The sequence below is a fragment of the Engraulis encrasicolus genome, chromosome 7 (genome assembly GCF_034702125.1).
Source record: "Engraulis encrasicolus isolate BLACKSEA-1 chromosome 7, IST_EnEncr_1.0, whole genome shotgun sequence".
In the NCBI taxonomy this organism is placed as follows: Eukaryota; Metazoa; Chordata; class Actinopteri; order Clupeiformes; family Engraulidae; genus Engraulis; species Engraulis encrasicolus.
This window is the reverse complement of record NC_085863.1, coordinates 42967907-42988538: the sequence shown is the minus strand read 5'-3', so window position 1 is coordinate 42988538 and position 20632 is coordinate 42967907. Positions and strand designations below refer to the sequence as shown.

The following is a 20632-nucleotide window of genomic DNA, read 5'->3' as shown; positions in this document are numbered from 1 at the left end:
AATTGATTGGTCAATGCGGCAGTATTCTGCATGAGCGGCAGGAATTTTTGCAATGGTTGGTTGGGCTTTGTTTTCACAGTTTGACAGATGAGGACAGGAGCATAAAGCCAAAAACATCTAATGGCCAACGTGCTGGGAGATGAGAGGCAAGCAGGAGCCAACTAACCCTGACAGGCACGAGGTGCAACAGTATACTTTAATGACGCTTAAGTGAAGCCTGCAGATAAAAGCGTTTTTTCTTTTTTTTATGTTGTGATGACAGCTGGGTTCAACAGAGATACAGATTTACTTCAAAGTATTCTACTACCCCTACATTTTTAGGCTTTCATCATTCATTTACATTATATCTTTGTTGATGCATGAAATTTTGATGTTACGGTATACATTTCAGTTTGAATACAAATGTTTTGTTTTAATGTTGCTGCACTTTTTCTTGTGTTCTCATAGGTTTTTCTTGTCGTCTGCCTTAAAGCACACAGTCTGTGTTCTGTGTGCGCCCTATAAAATGTGCCGTATGCATTCCAATAAGTCTGGCTTGGCATGAAGAGATGAGATTATTCCTCCCGCTCTCTCTCTCTCTCTCTCTCTCTCTCTCTCTCTCTCTCTCTCTCTCTCTCTCTCTCGACTTCAAGTACGTGGTGCCGGACCTCATTTCATTGTGCATTACAGACCAACCTCTACTCCCCCTCAACTTCATTTACTCTCAGTGGCGATGCATGGAAATTGAATTCATCAACTTTTGACCATGTACACACTCTGGGAGGTGTGGGGGAGTTCATTCACATTCTCAACCCAAAGGCCGATCTTATTATTAAGTCTGCCACAGTCAATACGCAGATCTTGACAGGGGGGGGAAAGAGGTAATATTACGCGTCTCTCCCTCCCCTCGCTCTCTGACGGTATGCTGGGAAGATCTCTATTGTTGGCCCCTTGATTTGATGGCTGGCTGGGAGCTTTTCAAAAAGGCTGTGGTGTCCATGGTAACGCATGTCATCATGACACCGATTGTGGGATGTTTTTGTCTGGGATGGATACAGGAAAAGAATAGGAAGCACCCGACAACACCCTTCCCTCCTTTCTATTCTTACCAGGGATGATACACAGAGATATTTTCCAAAATGCGATAAAAGCCATTCAAATGCAATTTTCATAAATCTTTTTAAAATGTGATTTTAAGGCAGCATCAGAGTAGTTGGAACTGAGTTGTTATGTTAACCTGATTTTCCTTGCCAGATTCAAACAACAAAACACTGATTTCATGCATATTAACAGAGAAGAAAAATAATCACATCATTTTGAATATATTTAAAAAATGATGTTTTAGAAAACAGCTTCTCATATTTTTGCTTTGTTACAGGTTCCCTATGAAATTCAGATTAATTAGAACAAGAAGTGAACACCATTACCACACCCCTTTGAATTTTTCAGGGATTTTCCCCCACTTTTTTCAGTTCGAATCGTAACTGTTTAGCTCCCAGTAGTTTTTCAATAACTCACAATGAATTTGCAAAATAACACAGATGAAACATTATTTTCATCAAATTATAAAAAAAATATTTTTTAAACCATGTTGACATGTCAAAAAAAGTCCATGTAAGAGCAGTGTTGTAACAAGTAGTAACAGGCCACCATGTTTATTACCATGTGCAACATACAGAAAAGGTCCCCAAAAATATATAGATACACTCTCAATTTGAAATTGTAGTGCAAAAGGGTTGAAAGTAGAAGAAAAGCAACAATGAAACATAAACATACCAACCCCTCCCCCCTTTTTTGGCAAAAAACTCAAATATATTCTCTCTCTTCTCTTCTCTATCTCTCTCATACAAACATATAATCACACACATACACTCACACGTGCAAACACACACGAGAAAAGCATACTCTTACACAGCTCTGGGTGAGGGCTTCCCTAGTCTCTCTGTCTCTATCACACACACACACACATTTCTCTTACAGTAAACACAAGTCTTCTCTAATGTGTGTGTGTGGGAATCTCTCAGTCTCACAACAAGTCTTCCCTAATGTGTGTATGGGAATCTCTTCCTCTCACAAGTCTTCCCTAATGTGTGTGTGGGGGAATTTGTCCCTCTCACAAGCCTTCCCTAATGTGTGTGTGTGGAAATCTCTCATTCTCACAAGTCTTCCCTAATGTGTGTGTGTGAGTGAGACACTGCTTCCCTGCCCTGCTCCTCAACTCTAGTGTCTATGAGCCACTGCCTGTACACCTGCACGGGGTCTATGTTCCAGTGTTTGTGGAAGGAGATGTGTTTCTCTCTGGCCAGGAACTGCTTCGGGTAGTCATCCGGCCGAGCCTGCAGACAAAATAACAAATAGAAAAAAAGATGGATATTATGAACACAAATGAAAAGTCATGCTCTGCAAAACTTTCCTGTGGTGTTGAAATACAGTGGAAACAGCATGTTTGTGTATTCAGTAGGCTGGGTACAAGAACGGCCCAGTTACACCAGTTCTGTCAGAATGGAATGGCTTAAAACTCCTGGCAGTGCCAACTATTGTTAAAAGCTTATAAAAGGATATCCGAAACTTTTGACCCGATAAATGCCACCCCCAACTCACACCCACAAACTAACTCGCACACACTCTCACGCATATGTGCACACACACACACACACACACACACACACACACACACACACACACACACACACACACACACACACACACACACACACACACACACACACACACAGAAACACACACACACACACACACAGGCTCTAAATTAACTTTTTTCATCACCAGCCAAAATGGCTAATAGATTGTAGCCGAAGACACACTCACACACACACAGACACACACACACAGACACACACACACACACACACACACTCACACACACACAGACACACACACACAGACACACGACTCACCTGGTGGAAGAGAGGACTGTGTGTGACAGGAATGTGTAGCGAGCTCAGGCACATGCCCAGTACCATATCGTCAGGCGCATCATCGCTGTAGCATCGACAGCCACCCGAGAGAACCCTGTGCACTGCAGCTCTGCTCAGCACCATCCTGTCAAAGGAAATAAAAAGTTTTTCGCAAACGAAATGTCAGGCAACAAGAACTTCACAATTTATTCATTTTGGTTCTAAATTAGTCTGGCCATACTATCTAGAGCAGAACATTTCAAATTCTATCAAGATGGTTAACCAATCAATGTAGAGCATTTCCAACAGCTAACTTGGACGTGTTTAAGCAATAACACACCAGGGGTGCATTTCTCGAAACTATAGTTGCTAACTATGTTAGCTACTTTGTTGTTTGCAATACAATCTCCCATTGGCAACTCCCCAAGTTGCAAACAGGCTAAAAACTATTCTTTCAATAAATGCACCCCAGTTTAGAAGGTGACTGAAGGAGTGGGTGGTCTGATCGACTGTAGCTTCAACCAGGCATTTCATGATCGCAAGCTAGACACGCCATTTGTCTCTCCCTGGAAATGTCATGATATGTGATAACCAGGCTGGAAGAACAGTAGAACATCTGGAAGAGACCAGACGGACTCCCGTTCTTGGCCTGTGCTTGTGGCCTCCTAGGAGAAAACAACGCTTCCCCACTGTGAGCCTAGCCACAACAACTTTTGGGGGGACTATTCTTCATTCATCATCCAAATTGCAAATGAGAAAATGACACAAGAATTACGCTATTGCCAGATAATGAAATACACTTCCCTCGCTCAACACGAGGCCCCGAAGCAAGGGAGGATCAGAGTTAGGATATTAGAAAGAGGGGGCGCTGTGGCGCAGCATGCTAAAAAAAAGATATTAGAAAGAACCGCAGTATTAGAAGAGACCAGTATGCATGAGGACTGCCATCTTGACTGCCATCTTCAGTGACTGGTGGAGGCATAATGAAAGTGAAAGTCCCACCAGGAAAGTGCTCCAATGGGCATTTTAACACAGCGCACCACCACAGCACTCAGCGCTCACAACTAAATTGCATTCATAACTCATTGGTTCAAGGTGGCAGCCCAATGGGCACCACGAAGGGACCAGTGTGGCAGAACAGTATCATGTACCAGACTAGGGCTGCACAATATATCGAAAATGTATCGTTATTGCGATATCACAGCTTGCAATACACATATTGCAAAAATTGGTGAAATTACGATACCTAGATTTTAATTTTTAATAACAGCAAATTTTGTGAAAAGGTAAAAAAAAAAAGGTATTAAAAAGGTTGACATTTTAAGTTGATGCTGTATATTAGCCATGTTTTTTCCTAATAAAAATAATGTTGGAAATAAAACAGTTCTCTCAGGTGTTTTATACATGATAAAGTGTAGAATGGCAAATAGAGAGAGGAAAACATATGTATAACATCGATATCACAGTATACAGTCATGGTGTGGTTATGGTGTATCGAATATTTTTCTAATATTGTGCAGCCCTACACCAGACTAGCTCAGTCATGGAGGAGATAAGTGGGGAGAGGGCAGGCTATTCATCACTACCTCTAACCACATGGCGTTGTCGGGAATTGAAATGTTAAATGGCAACCCTGGAGCTACAAGCCCGACTCCCTAACTGCTTGGCCAAGACTGTCCATATTCAGGGCGAACAACAAAATAAAATACAGCTTTAAGAAAAATCATTGTCATTGCAATACTTCACAAATACAAGTATTTTCTTTTCATCATCAAAAAGAAAGCAGGACTACAGACTGCAACCGTGGGTGTGTGCATTCATCTGTGCCTGCCTGCCTGCCTGCCTGCCTGCCTGCCTGCCTGCCTGCCTGCCTGCCTGACTGCCTGCCTGCCTGCCTGCCTGCCTGCCTGCCTGCCTGCGTGTGTGTATGCTCTTACCCTCCGCCTCCTGTGATGTAGCTGTAGCCGTTCTGGACCAGTCCATAACCGTAGCGCTCCCCCAGGCAGACAGCCTCCTTGGGATCGTAACAGCTGAGAAGACCCCTGAGCCTTGACAGGCTGAGGACGGAAAACAACACCAAAGACGTTCAATAAATATGGTAACCGAGATAAATCATTCGGCCTGTCTTTTACATGGGTGTTTCAAACAAGCCTGGCTATTTCCAGACCACATCAAAAGTGGGATATAGTCTGGGAATCATTGCTTCACTTGTAAGGGAGGTGCATCTAAAGTATTTTAAACACTATCTCTAGAGCTTGAAGGAAAGCAGGCTTCACATCTGGCGTTGACATGGTGGATCTGATACAGTTTCAGACACAGTTTCTATCTAATAATACGTCTTGCCCTCCCTCCCCATTCTGTGCTTAGCATCCCAAACTCAGGCCAAGATTTCACCCTTCAGATCGGAATGAGCGCAGAAGGGAATTCCCAGGCTACTTTTTAAGCGCTTTCATTCCTAATTATCACAGGGTATTTTTTGCAGTGTTGATACGATTTAATAATACTAAGTTTGGCAAAGGAATACACTAATTGCATGACTGAACACAAAGACAGAAAATCAATCTATTCATATTAGGATAGGCAGTAACACACAGTGGAGAACTTAAAAGGTGCACTGTGTAATCATTTTAGTAGTTTATTTCCAGAATTCATGCAGCCCCCTCCCAAATTTTAGCTTTTTTCACAAATACTTAACACCACCCTCAAACTTTAAGTGTTCATTATGACTGGGAAAACTGCACTTTTCCTAGACGAAAAGGTGGATCTTCTCCATGTCCGCCATTTTGAATTTCCGGACATTAGACATTTTTATCTGCAAAACTTACTGAACTTTGGTAATACTGGTAAATATTACTTTATTATTTAGTTAATATTCACGAAAAGATCAAATATGGAAACAGGCAGCACAATTTAAACGAGCAGCATAACTGCAATACCAACTCTCCATCCTACACAGTGCACCTTTAAAGGGACACTGTGCAGGAAATGGTCAAAAAAGGTACTGCAACTATGCTGCTCATTGAAACTGGGCTGCCTATTGCCAAATTTGATCTTTACAGGAAAGCTTACTAAGTAATGAAAATATATTTTTTAGTATGGTCCACGTACAATCGTTTTTGCAGCTAAAAATGGCTATTTTTGGAAATTCAAAATGGCGGACCATGGAGAAGATCCCCCTTTTCATGTATGAAAAGTGCAATTTTTCCAGTCATAATGAATACTTAGAATTTGATGGTGGTGGTAAGTATTCATGAAAAATGTAACATTAGTGAATGGGCAGCATGAATTCTGGAAATAAACAACTATAAATCTCACACAGTGCACCTTTAAGGTCTGGAGTCAACAAAAATAATGTACTGAAATGTTTGTGAAATGCATATACGTATGCAGCTCACTAATCAAATTCTGCTGTAGTTTGAATTGGTATTTGAATCGATGTCATGGCGGGCAGAATAATTTCAGCAAATCCACATACTTAAAACTCATCCAAACTAATTATGGCCTACATCTAATCACTTAAGTGAGGGACACCACGCTGAGTAGATGCTCTTTGGGTGTCAGTCAGCATACGCTTGTGCAATGTGCATCCATCTCATGTTTTAAACGCTGCATAATTTTGCATTAATTACGCAGCCAGTTGCTCTAGTCTAATGCATCAAATGAAATAGGACTTGCTGATCGCCTGAGAACACTGACAGCAGAGTTGGGTGCCAACAACAAACCCCTCGACACAGTTCAGAAGATCAGCATATCAAAGGAATCAAGATGCAGACTGCTGCTTCTTTGAGCCCAAAAGCCATGTTTGAAATGTCAACTCATTCGCTTTAAAACACACTAGGATAATAGGATTCGAGGTGCATAATTTTGATACCCACCACTAGTAAGAACTATTTTCCCCTACAAATGAATGCATACAAAAAAGCATTGTTTCATATGTCTCGTATCATCCATCTGATACAAACTTTAATAACAACATTAATTCCCAGATACTGCTGTTTCAAGTGCCTGAATGGGAAAACATCTCCCATCTTTAATTGTATGCCGTCTCTCAAGGCGTGGGCAAATGGCATCTTATGTGTACATATTGGTTTGCTCTAAGAGGTGGAAGACTCTTGCTGCAGGATACACGTGTGTCCACAGTTCATGCAACAATGTGTTGCTACGCTGCACATATTTTATGTCAGTTTTTGCTTGTGGTAGCTCACTTGACCAGAAGGTATGCAGACATGTGCGCAAAGTGCAATATTGACACAGAGCCTCACTGGCTATCTGCCGCCCAAATGATACCTCTAGTAAAGTGTTTCTCAAGGTTGGGGGGGGGGGGAGGGGGGAGAAGGATACAGCTAAGAGGGGGAAGAGCTTAGTTGCCATTGGGGGGCATTACATTACATTACATTACACTAAGCTGACGCTTCTATCCAGAGCGACTTACAGTTATTTAGGTACAGGGAATTGGTACAAGGCCTTCAAGCAATGTGGGGTTAGGTGCCTTGCTGGTGCTGGTACGGGTTGGATTTGAACCTGCGACCCTCTGATCTAAAGGCCAGCAGTGCACTCTAGCGCTCTGGGCATTAGTCTATTTTATTTTTTACTACTAAGGGGGCTGTTGGCAGGCATATGATGAGGTCAAGATGGTGTTGGGAGGCTTGTGATGAGGTCGAGAGGGCAATGGGAGACTTATGATGAGGTTCAGGAGGCATTGGAAGGCTTATTATGAGGTCAAGGTGGTTCATGGGAGGCTTATGATGAGGTCCAGGGGGCATTTGTACACGTACGTGAGGTCACACAGCAAGCATATTCCTGACTTAAAATAATGATACATGGGGAAACTTTTTGAGCCATGTTGCATGATTGGGTATTCATTTTCCAGTGGAATGTTTGAAAAAAGTTGTCTGCTGCCAATCCAAGTTCTCTTGATAAAAAAACTATGGTATAAACAGTCTAAATATTTGATAGTAACAGTTCGAGCTTCTAAAGGTGGTAAAGGCAGGATTGTTCAAAACTTCAAAAGAAAGAAGTTTACCGCACACTTTTTTGACTTTTTGCTCGTTTTATTCAGAGCGAACAACACGTTTCGCATTGATCAATGCCTGAGCGAACCTGTTTAGGCACAGAGGCTCTGAATAAAACGAGCAAAAAAGTCAAAAGAGTGTGCTGTAAACTTCTTTCTTTTGAAGTATTCAACATTTGATATAGTATTGTTGCCCAGACAGATCGCTCAAAAAGTTGCCCTCTGTATCATCACCGTTACATTTGGGATGGTCACCTGATCAGTGTGTCATCGTCCACTATGACCAGCCAGGGAAACTCTGGGCTGACTTTGTCCAGGAAGTGTTTCAAGATGGCAAAAGTCTTCCCACAGTGCCCTGTTAATAAATAAATAAATAAATACAGAAATGCGTTCAAATCATCTGCATGTATTTTCAAACTGACATCTGTATTACTTGTACAGAATATTAATCATTGGCATGATTAAGCATTGATTAGAATTAGTAGGTTTTCTGGTCAAATGGTAGGGCACTCGTCTACCATGTGGCTGGACTGGGTTGGTTTTCTAGAATTAGTAGGTTAAGTGATGTACTGAACAGTTGTCATATTACATGTTGTACATGTACTGTATGTGACCAATTAACCATTTTTGAAATGCACTTTCAGAACTTCCGAGATGGAAAAACTAGACTAACAGCACAAAGGTCCTGCTTACATTTTCCCTCTGCCTGTGCTCTCCACACAGGTGATTTCACTAATGAAGTAGCTCATCAACCTGGCTTAAGGGACGCGGTAGGATGAGCCGGTTCATTGAATTGACTGGAGCAAGATTTTTTACTTTCTGCACCCGGGTTTTTCCACCTCTTTTCAGTTTGATTTTGAGGAGTGCGGCCAGGGGAAATGAGATTAACAGATGGGAAGGAGGACGGATTAACGGATATTCACTCTGTCAGCCACTACGCAGCCGTGAAGTTAAGATCAAACACCCACAAGAACATAGCATAACAGCTGTTTCCCACAGCACGACACAGCCAGAAATGTCAACAAGGCTGTTAACAAGCACGCTCAGCAAAACTCGAAATAAGCAAATGAGGAAAAAGTTAACAAGCAAATACAGCAAAAAAAATAACAAGTAAATGCCATAGTAGTTATTATTCTACAGCATATTAATATGAAATGATGATTAAGGTTTTTTTTTTTTACCAGAACTTCAGTTACTTCAGTTACCTCAATACAGGGGCATAATGGACCCTTTGTCAGCCAAACAGGACACAATATTTCTATTCATCAGGTGATGAAGCAAAAGTGACAGTTAACTGGTCAGGGGTGCATTTCTCGAAACCATAGCTGCTAACTACATTAGCTACTTTGTTATTTGCAAAGCAATTTTCCATTGCTAATATCAAAGTTGCTAATTGGCTAACAACTATGCTTTCGAGAAACGTACCCAGACCAGGTGGTGTGTAACGTCTTGTCCTGTCTTGTACATGAGTATCTTGTTAGTTTTAAACCAAAAACACTACAATGCTGCTTTAAGCCATAATGAGAAAAATACACAGTAACTCACAGGGATCTGAGTAGGCTACTTGGAGTGACTCATGTAGGCTTGTCAAGCCATTACTAGTACCTTAAGAGGTGACCTGTCGCTTTCATTGGGTGACACTACCATGGGACCAAGACAGACATATAAACTGACAGTGACACTGGAGGAGAGAGAGAGAGAGAGAGAGAGAGAGAGAGAGAGAGAGAGAGAGAGAGAGAGAGAGAGAGAGAGAGAGAGAGAGAGAGAGAGAGAAAGAGAGAGCTAGAGATAGAGGCAGAGAAAGAAAAGCTGAAAATAACTAAACGAGTGGTAGAGGAAAAAATGCAAATCAGAGAGAGAGAGAGAGAGAGAGAGAGAGAGAGAGAGAGAGAGAGAGAGAGACAGAGAGAGAGAGAAAGAGAGAGACAGAGAGAGAGAGAGAGAGAGACAGAGGCAGGCAGACGGACAGAGACAGAAACATAGAGACAGAGACAGAGACATAGTGAGAGGGATGAAGAAGAATGAAAAGAGGAGGAAAAGACGAGAGGAGAGAGCAAGAGTGAGAACAAGCAACTGCGAGAGGGAGGGCGAGAAAGAGCACATGCACACTACAGGAATACCACTGAGGCAGAGAATGGAGGACATGTACTTCACAGACACATCAGAAAATAACACCGGCGAAATGGAATGGGGAAAGGTCAGAGTCAGAATGACAGAGGTAAGACGGGATGAACCGAGCAAAATGTACTGAGGAAATAAGAGGAGAAGCAAAGTGGGGGGAAGCCGGAGAGAAGAACAGGCAGAGACATCAGACACCTTTAGCAGAAGGCACCCGAGGAGCACTTGAGAAAATGGGTGATGGGATGGAGAGAAAAAAAAACATCTTACAGTAAGGCATAGATCCTACATTATATATCCCTCAAAAATCCTTCTCAATTGAATCTGTTTTAACTCCTTAGGCCCAGGATATGCTTGCTGTGTGCCTTAAATGACGCATGCAACCACGTGCGATGCGACCAAGTGTACTTCTTTTCTTCATGATGACCGGAGCACTTCGCACGATATCATCTAGGGGGCAGATAGCCAATGGGGCTGTCATTAATATTTCCCACCATTACTTGACTCCAGCATGGCCTCATCATGGAAGTACAGAAGATCTCCCCTTGTGATTATGTCAATATTACACCGTGCACACACGTCTGCATACTTTGTGTAAGGTGTCCTACCGTGCAGAAAAATTGACATAAAATATGCATGGCAAGATGCTTGTGCACTAAAAGCACATAGGCGGCACGCGTATCCTGCAGCAAGCATATCCCAGGCCTTAGAGACAATTAAAGTGAATGAAAAATGGAAATGCAATTCTGGTATTGTGGTACATATAGTAGGTACAGTAGAAACCTCCAAAAGATCAAATTTAGACTACTAACTTCCTACACCAGAAGAATAAGATATCCATGGAAACAGATTCACGAAAATGAGTGAGCATTTGAGTTCACCAACATTTCAATTATAGCTCAGGACATACTCTGTATAATCTTTCAATTCTCTCTTTTGTATCATACCACAAGGAGAACGTCTAGATGAGTGACATTTTAAAGTGAAACCGCAGGCTAAATCATCAAGCAAATGATTTGAATCACACCCTTAATACCAACCAGAGTGTGATAGAAATTCATTAACATTAAAACGCTACATACAAGACTATATCCAAGATTATCATATTCCTCCAATCGATAACATGCTCCTGTTGTTCAACTTCAAATAAACCATCTGGTATGAAGCCAAACCACCTGGCACCACATTAACACAGTAAGAAAGCTTGTAAAAAAACTTGGGTAGAGATAGGTACTGTATAAGGGAGTGAAAAAGCATGCCTCTTCATGTGTCGAGTAGAAAGGATTACACACAGCATGGTTCAGTGCTCAGCATTTTAGCTTTCCTTTTGTCATCTAAATTGCACCGACCGACACTACATGGAACGCACCATACAGGGTTTCCGCCTCAACAACAATCCCCTACCACCTTGACTAGGTCCCCAGAAAAGATACAGATTTTGTGTTGTGGTTGAATGTAATAACTTAAGTGTCTTCAGCAAAAAATATACTTTTAGGGGTTTTCGTATTCATTCATATTTCATATGAAAGTGCACAACATAGCATTTCCAATGATGACAACCACATGTCTCTGATCCCCCACCCCCCTTTTCTAACAGCAATTCTACAGGAAACGCTGGATTACACACGGCATGGTTCAGTGGTCAGTGCTTTAGCTTTATCATCATCTAAATCAGTGATTCACAACCAGGGGTATGTGTACCACTAGGGATACACAAGTACACTGCAAGGGGTGTGTAGAAAAATGTAAGAACAACAAATGTATCATAGTCAGACTGGTAAAGAGAATGAGCTGTAGAGCATGAGTGAGGGTGTACTCATTGTATGACAAAAAGGATTAAGGGGTACTCAGGACAAAAAAAGTTTGGTAAACACTGATCTAAATCACACCAGCATATCTCAATTATCTAAATTATATAGTGTTAATTCAACACTCAAAAAGTAGGATCAACACTTTGAGTGTTGAAATTACCACATTGGATGTTAAATTAGCAATGTGATGTATTGTTTAGGGACTAGGGGAGGGGGGGTGTTCTTTATCATCTAAATCACACTGCCACCACACTTATCATATCTGTGGGAGACCCATCATCATCTAGGCAGTAAGCACTAGAAAGTGTGAGGAATTTTTTGTGTGTGCTGAATGAGACGAGTCAGCAAGAGTTCAGGTCTAAACGAGGGCTATAATGAAAAGTTTTTTTTAAAACCCCAATCTCCTTTGTCACAGTGTTCACATAATGGTTGGCTCTCTTCCGAGAATGAACTAAATGCAGTTACATGCCTGAACTGCATTGCATTCATTATTCTCCATGGAAGTATGCTGCTGATTCACTCACAGGTTAACTACAGGCCACGCGCTGCGCAAAACTGCCACTTTATGGTGTGGAATTGTCTCCATTCATAATATCCATAAATTAACCATAATTGCATATATGCATGCAACTGTGTAGCAATCTCACTAACACCTGATTCACGCAGTACAATCAAGCCAGTTATTGTGTCTGTTTTGTCATAGAGATGAAGGAGGGAGACTAAACTGGCTCATGCAGAGAATGAAATAACAGATTATCCTCAATATGCGATATAGAATACAACACAGTAAATGTAGTTTCTTGTCAACTGCATTGTATCTGTTGCGTTATACCAGGTTGTATAGGCCTACTATATTACATGGCTATATGTTGAATGTTTAGAGGATGTTGGTATAAAAAACGGATTCATAATCTCAGGTATGTTACACTGCAGGTTAAATCAAATGTTAACAAAAAAATCATTAAAAAAATCTTAGTTAAATCTTAATTGCTTCAAGCAAATGTGTGTAAAATGGTACCTCTCTCTGTGTTGGGCACACCCAAGTCAATAGTAGGTATATATGGGTCTGCAGCATCACTGTAGTACTCCAGGTGAGAAGCATCTTTAGCCCAAGTCTGCTTTACAACAGGCACTGTTAAAAAGAGAGGAGGAAAGGAAAGACACACAGAGAGGATATGGATGGAGAGAGAGAGAGAGAGAGAGAGAGAGAGAGAGAGAGAGAGAGAGAGAGAGAGAGAGAGAGAGAGAGAGAGAGAGAGAGAGAGAAAGAGAGTTTTTACTTATGGCATTTCCTCTACATCTATAACCTCTACATCTACTGCACTTGGTTGTCAGACTAGGCCTACCACAAATAACATCCAGGAAAAATGTGAAACATTAAAATCCGCATCAGGCATTATGTAAATGGTTGTCATGGCAGGGTGGCTTGTTTCCCCGTCGCCCGTGTTGGTTGAAAAGGAAAAACAACTCTCTAATTTAGCATCATGGTTCGCTTTATTCATAACAAGCATTTGGCCTCCACAGATGCCAAACACAACATGACTGAAAAACATGAAAATAACAACAAAAAAGATACAGCAGGCACTAAAGCACTAAAGGAAAGCAAGGTAGGGGAGAGTGGGATGAGTAGAGCCAAAGGGTAAGTTGTGCCATCTCTGTAGAGAATCAACGTACATCTGGTCAATTGCACAACTTACCCCGCACTGTTTTCAGAAATGAGAGCTATACAGTATATCTATCTAACAACAAAAATCAATGTTGCCTGGAGTGATATAGACACAGCATTCAGGTTCATGAGATTCAAGATTTGTATTAAAAATGTGGGTATGTTAGAGCTGAATGAACACATTCCAATGCAAGAGGAGGGTCTTGGCTTTTAAATGCCATGTCATGTTTTACGTGCTTCGAAGGCTGAGATATTTAGGTTTTAATAGGTTGAGGGCACCTTTTCCCAAAAAGGGCTATGACGTTTAGCAAGCGTTTATTTGCAGGTGCCTTAGGCTAAAATGGGTTCAAGTCACCCTAAGTAAAAATTGGTACCATTTACCTTACCCTCTCCTACTTAACTTGACTACACCCCCCAAGCCCCCCTCTCCCCAACACTCATGTTTGTTTCTGCATGTTTTTGTTGTTTCGAATAATAATCAACCCAGGAAGATAATCAGATGTACTGTTTTCATGGCTTGATGGCAAAAATCCTTCAGTAATGATGTGTGTAACGGTGTGTTGAATCATGTTTCGCGATCCTACAGGGATGGCTCCAAGGTTTGTGAATCATCATCACCTGACAAACAGGAATCATGCAAAATGTGCACATCTCCCGTGTGCTTGCATCAAAGCAAACACATGCATGTTTGCCAATGTATCTGCCGGGAGATATGTTGGGATCCACAGCAGCAAATAGGAGAGGACTTGGAGGGAGTGAATCAATCTCAGATCCTCTGGTCCTTCTGATCTAAACCTCTGGTACCTGTATCTTTGAGCTTTTCTTGTTAGACATTGAGCTGCTACCCACATAAAAAAACACACAAAAAACCCAGTATCACCACCATCTCCCTCTCTCAATCCCTGGTGGAGCTCATGAGGGTATGGTAATGGGGAAAAACAAACCCAACCACCCTGCAAACATGCTGCCAGATGGTGCACCAGTTAACTTGGATATCTGTTAGCATACAACACAGGTGTTAAGGCAAAACAGGCTACTGAAGCGCCATAATGAACACCGTTCCGCTAGGGCAATGCTGAAATGGTCATTGAAAGGACGTAACTACCGTATCATTACATCACCTTACATTACATTTTATCTTTGATTTTAGACAAAAAGCATTACCAACTCCCCCCTCAATTATTGGAGGAGATTGAAGTGGTGACTGATTATAAATACCTTGGTCTGATCATAGACCACAAGTTGTCATGGGACAGTTGTGCAGATGCAATTTACAAAAAGGGTCAACAACGTTTGTATTTCCTAAGAAAACTTAACTTTTTTAATGTTGACAACACCATTTTAACCTTATTTTACAAGTCTTTTATTGAAAGCGTTCTCTCCTATGGTATGGTATGCTGGTATGGTCACTCTAAAGTGACGCACAAAAGTAAACTGGGTAAAATTGTTAAAACATGTGGGAAAATAATGGGGCGTCAGCAAAATGAGCTTCATTAACTTTATTTAGATAGATTAACAAAGAAAGCGGATAAAGTTTGTACTGACACTACCCACCCCCTCTCAGTTAAGTTCCAAACACTCCCTTCAGGACGCAGGTATAGATACCCCAATATTAGAACCAATAGAGCAAAGAACTCCTTCATCCCCATGGCAATTAACGAATTGAACAAGATGTGGGAGATACATTCATGACATTATGGACTTTCATATTGGGTTAATGGATGCATTTGACCAGTGGTCTGTATTTATTACGTATTTATTTACATAGTAACTATATGTTTAGCTATTTATTGAGTGTATTTGTTGTACTGTATGTGTTTTATTGTAGGCCTATATGTTTTTATGCCATTCATTCTGCTGTGCTGTAAATCAAATTGCCTTTTAAAGGACATTAAAGCTTTCAAGTCAAGTCAAGTCATTGCATTTGACAGGCGCTTTTTCACCAAAGCGACTTACAATCGAGCACATAATCATAGTCGACATCACTATACAAAGTGCAAAGGAACTATACATTGTTTTAATATAAGTACATTAGCACAGGTTTAAGTAGAGTACACACACAAATACATCGTGCCATGGAGTCTGGCTCGGGACAGGGGCAGCTCAAGCATTAGTGTAGTAGTAGATAGTCATGAAAGAGAAGAGTCTTTACTTGCTTCTGGAAGGTATTGCAGGTAATGCTGCACTACGACGACATTACAGGGTCTTTAGTGACGTAACCAGAGTTGGCCAAAGTAAAAGTAGAAGTAAAAATTGAAAACCTGCCATAGTTTCCTTCCAACACAAGTAACTTAACTGAGTAATTGCAGTTACTATAAATGGACGTACCTGATTTAGGGGTTTTCTTTTTAGGTTTTTAGGTTTCCCTCATAACAAATAAATGTACTTCTACTTTTACTTTGCCCACCTCTGACCGTGAAATAGTCTCATAAAGCGCACTGCCGATGGAGCACTGTTATAGTCGTTGAGACCATAGCACTACCATAGTATTACACTACTATAACATAACACAGTGCCTTCAGTAACACAAATTTGTCATTAGCAGTCCAGTAACAGAACCTTCTGTGAAATCTTCTCTGCATATACATATGAAAACACACAGCAACCCAAGCAAATCCAACAAAACTTGATAAACGACTAAAGTGACGACGCTATACAGCGTGTAAGTTCAGTTCCTACTACAGTATGCTTTGTTTCATGTTCTACTTCACTTACCTCTGTCTGCGTGGAACTTCTTGCAAGTCTTCACTGCAACAAAGATGTCCTCTTTTTTCACGGCTTCTCCCTAAAGGATGAAGGTAGTCCAGAATAGATGAATGGAACAGACCGTAACTCAGAGAGGGCAAGAACAAAAGCTGCCCGAGTATCCCAAAACACACACACACACACACACACAAACACACACACACACACACACACACACACACACACACACACACACACACACACACACACACACACACACACACACACACACACACTTTAATATTAAAAATAAATATCTAAATAGCTTCCCGTTTTTTAAAAACATCCGATTTAGGCAAAGCATAGAGACGTTCAGATGACCCAAATGGCTTAGTTTGTCTATATTAATTCAGGCCCCGGGGCAGGGATATGGAGTTTATATAAGACTCCCCTGAACAGAGGAATGTCTGATAAAAAATAAATAAAAACCACCACAAAAGAGCACATGCAGCCTGAGAAAAAATGGCAAATTAGACAACCTGTCTCCTGAGTACAGGGATCAGGCTAAAAAAAAAGAGGTAAACACACTGAATAAGAAAAATAAATCCTACCGCCACTTAAGCGAAAAAATGATGGAACAATACATTGTCTGGCAATGGAGCATTTTGGGGTGAAAATGTAAAGCCCCATCAACTCATTTGACACGTTGGCTAGGCATGACTAAAAGAGTGTAATGATTCTTCAAGATAAAAAAAGAGAGAGATAGAGAGAGAGGTGTCTGGCTGCCTGAGAGTGATGTTGTCGGTGAATAGAAGATGAATCAAATTAAGCTCCCTTGAGGGCTTAATGAATTGCCTGACAATGATGGTTTAGCATCGCATTTATTTTCCCACTGATTAACCCACTTAGCTAAGTGTGAAATGGAAAAGCACACCCATCATCACAAAAAAACACACAGATTTTAAGCAACAAAATGGTCTACTACAGTCAAAACATGATGGGAACGTATCTGCACAAGCATAGCCTCATTATGCCACCACGCTTGTACTTAGTCATTGAAAATACGTAACTGCCATAAGAATACACTACTGCAACATTACACAGAGCTTTTAGTCATATATTGCACCATTGACATTCTGGTAACAGCACATTTATAACAGGGTAGGCCTACAGGGCAACTGAATAACCACAAACATCGTACAGGGATAAAAGATGGCAGCCAATGCTTGCGTGGCATATGGTGTGTGTATAGTGTTTCTGGTATAGGATGCCTCATGTAAATCTCTCTCAATATTATAATAATCCTCAAATGTCAATTAGAATAATTTGAGAAATCTGAAATCTCACTTCCGAACTACTTTGGAGAGGTACAGGTGTTTCCATATCAGTAAGTTCACAGATGAGGTAAGAATCAAGACTCATTAGCAGGCATAATCCATTTAACGATGCCAAATGTCTAGCGGCAAATCTTACTCGGCTCCCTAAGACATTAATTAATCTTCTTGTGCATGAGGGAAATGAAGGAATCAAATTTCTATTCCACTCCACACAAATAAAAAACTCAGATCTGACTGCCTGCCATTTTAGAGGACTTGTGTGGCTCACAGAGTTGATGTCCAAAGCTGAAGGATATAATTTATATAAATAAGTAATTTATACATACGTTATATACGTTTAAGCAATATGACCCGAGCATTATGATCCTCCCTGGTGTGGTTCGGCCATAGGCACGAAGCCGAAGGCTGAGTGCCGTCGGCAATCACACCAGGGAGGATGTCAGTGCACATCATCCCGACCACGAGGGTCATATTTAAGCAATATGACCCGAGTGGGAGGGATGATGTGCACTGACATCCTCCCTGGTGTGGTTCGGCCATAGGCACGAAGCCGAAGGCTGAGTGCCGTCGGCAATCACACCAGGGAGGATGTCAGTGCACATCATCCCGACCACGAGGGTCATATTGCTTTTATACAATAGTTCAATTGGCTACAAAATACCAGAATAAATGTTCGAATTCATATTTATTAGTTACCTTCATCATACTTTGTTTACCTGCTCCGCTAAGCAAAGTAGTTCCGAATTGATTGTGTGGCTGCTATGCAATGACGAGCTGACAGCGCCAGGGCGTAAAGTTCCATGAAACGCTGTGAAGTGCCTTTCTGTGTGGACTGCGACTGGGCTTCACTTACTAAACTGATGCATGATAAATGAAAACACTGTGCAACTTCAACATTTTAGTTAGATGCCTACTTTTATAAGCCTTTTGGCTGACATTGATTTTCACGTTTTTGTGGACCACAAAACTTGCTGATAGCTGCGTAAAGACACACCTCGTCTTTCCCTCTCCAGTGCCGCATGAGATCCAAGCGCTGTTCTCACACGCACAACCACACAAATCAATCCCTTGTAGGCCTATGATACCCCGATGTCTGCTTTAGGCTACTGCAGGCTACAACTTTGCTGCTGAAACACTTCCATAGGCAAACTTCTGATGTGGGTGCGAACCCGAGATGGGTTCGCGTTTTTTCCCTCCCAATAAACTAAAAGGCAACTCATTCCAGTTCCAAGCGGCTATCATTTTAAATTGCATGGCACACGGTATCTTGCTTCCAGATGCCCACTTTGTAGGCTACTATTAATTGATTTGCACGTCATTCCCTCTCCCGCAGCGCAAATGAGATCCGATTATAGCAGTTCTCATACACTGCAGGAGACTGACATAGCCTTTCTGTAGCTGTGTCAAAAGTGTCCATTGTCCCGCATATCTCCCGTTTGAAACTATCTTCCGTGTATGAACAGATATTTAAGGTATCCAGAATCCAGCTACCAACTGGGATACGCGTCTCTGTCATGCGGGCGTGCGTGCGCCCAACTTAGTCCAGCATAGAACAATGGAATAGAATGATGGTGAGTTCAAACTACGCGGCCCTGGTTACATTCACTTTCTCCGCAGTAGACTATGAGATAGAATGATGGCGAGTTCAAAATGCGCGGCCCTGGTTACATTCTATCCATGGCGGAGTGATTATTAGGTGTGATGAGTCTACTGGGATGATGTCCACCTAGACATCATCCTCCATACCGACGCGTAGAATGCCAGTAGAACGCGTCTCATCCAATCAGATATCGCAAAATAAATTGACCGGATCTAACTATTGTATAATGGACAGTCATTTATGGTAGTGTGTTTCATTATCCACAGATAAAAAGATGCAAAAAGCATAATCACTCCCAGTATCACTTTAAAACAACCTGCACATTCAACCCATTGCCCATGCTCAGACAAATAATGTAAAAATATATGATATTCATGTGCATGCACAATATACAGAATTATACATACGCAGGTAGGCAAACTGGTGACGACTGTGGCACAGTGCTCACTGGCAGCTGAGTGGAGGACTTGGCCACAGAACTCAGGGATGGGAGTCAGCGTCGGGCCTTTCCCCTCTTGCCAAATGTAGAGGGCAATCTAGATGGGTCACACAAACAAGTAACCTCCATTATAGCACAATCAAAACAAGCTTCCGCAAGCACATAGACAAAACACATGACGATTTCGAACCAGTTAGAACAACAACAAAAAATCCTGGAACCGTTAATTACGTTCCCCGTCACCTGTTTAACGAATGCATATAAAAAATGTCTTAACCAGCTTAAACCAAATTTAATACTAGCACCTCCGTTATTGCACAATCAAAACAAGCTTCCGCAAGCACATACACAAAAAAATCTGTTATGTTCAGGGGGGTCACGGTTTGTGGGTGTGGGAGTTGGGCAGTGGCATGGGCTGGTGAAGCTGGAGGGTCTGCATACCAAAATCTGGTAGAGAGAATGGAGCATGGAAACATCAACACTGTTTTCCTGTAAGTAGATGGAATGATGGCCCAGCCCAAGTGCTGAAACCACTGTGTTTCCCCCAGCATTTCATAGTTCAATGTTTCCGGTTTTGTGTTCCATCATAAAAATAGACATTCCAAACCATACAATTTTAGAACAAAACAAACAAACAAACAAACAAACAAACAAAGTCATATCGTACATTCCCTGCTGTTCATTTTTATTTATTTTTTTGTTTATTGCTGCCATTATTTTTAATAACCATTTCTGTGCCGGAACATAAAAAACAATAGCGTTTCTGGTTTCGTCTCGGTTCCATGTAAAATTTGTTTTACTTCAAAGCCCTGTTGACAATAAGCACCAACCACCTTGACCAGCTCCCCTGAAAAGTTAAATATTTTGAGTTGTGAATGTTATTTCTACAGGTTTCAATATCATATTTAATATGAAACTGCGCAAAATAGGCTTTCCAATGATGCGATACGTCCATCAATATATGACGTGTCTCTGATACAGGCTGACTCCCCAACACCTTGACTAACAGGAAACTCTGCGGGAAACACTGAGGCATGTTCATTATGATTGGCATGTTCCAATAAAGACAAT

At 41.4% G+C, this 20632-nt stretch overlaps 1 protein-coding gene across 1 annotated transcript in view; it reads right to left on the bottom strand.

The window, feature by feature from the left end:
• Nucleotides 1–1882: 1882 nt before the first annotated feature.
• The window catches only part of LOC134452940 (beta-1,3-glucosyltransferase-like), a 38598-nt gene continuing 19848 nt past the window's right edge, over nt 1883–20632 (bottom strand). Inside the window, exons 9-15 of the mRNA XM_063203619.1 lie at nt 19530–19658; nt 16216–16285; nt 12853–12966; nt 8161–8260; nt 4832–4951; nt 2895–3039; nt 1883–2315 (exon numbers count right to left, since the gene is read on the bottom strand). Coding sequence (XP_063059689.1) covers nt 2136–2315; nt 2895–3039; nt 4832–4951; nt 8161–8260; nt 12853–12966; nt 16216–16285; nt 19530–19658 — 858 coding nt within the window. The 3' untranslated portion in view covers nt 1883–2135. The remainder of the gene's footprint in view (nt 2316–2894; nt 3040–4831; nt 4952–8160; nt 8261–12852; nt 12967–16215; nt 16286–19529; nt 19659–20632) is intronic.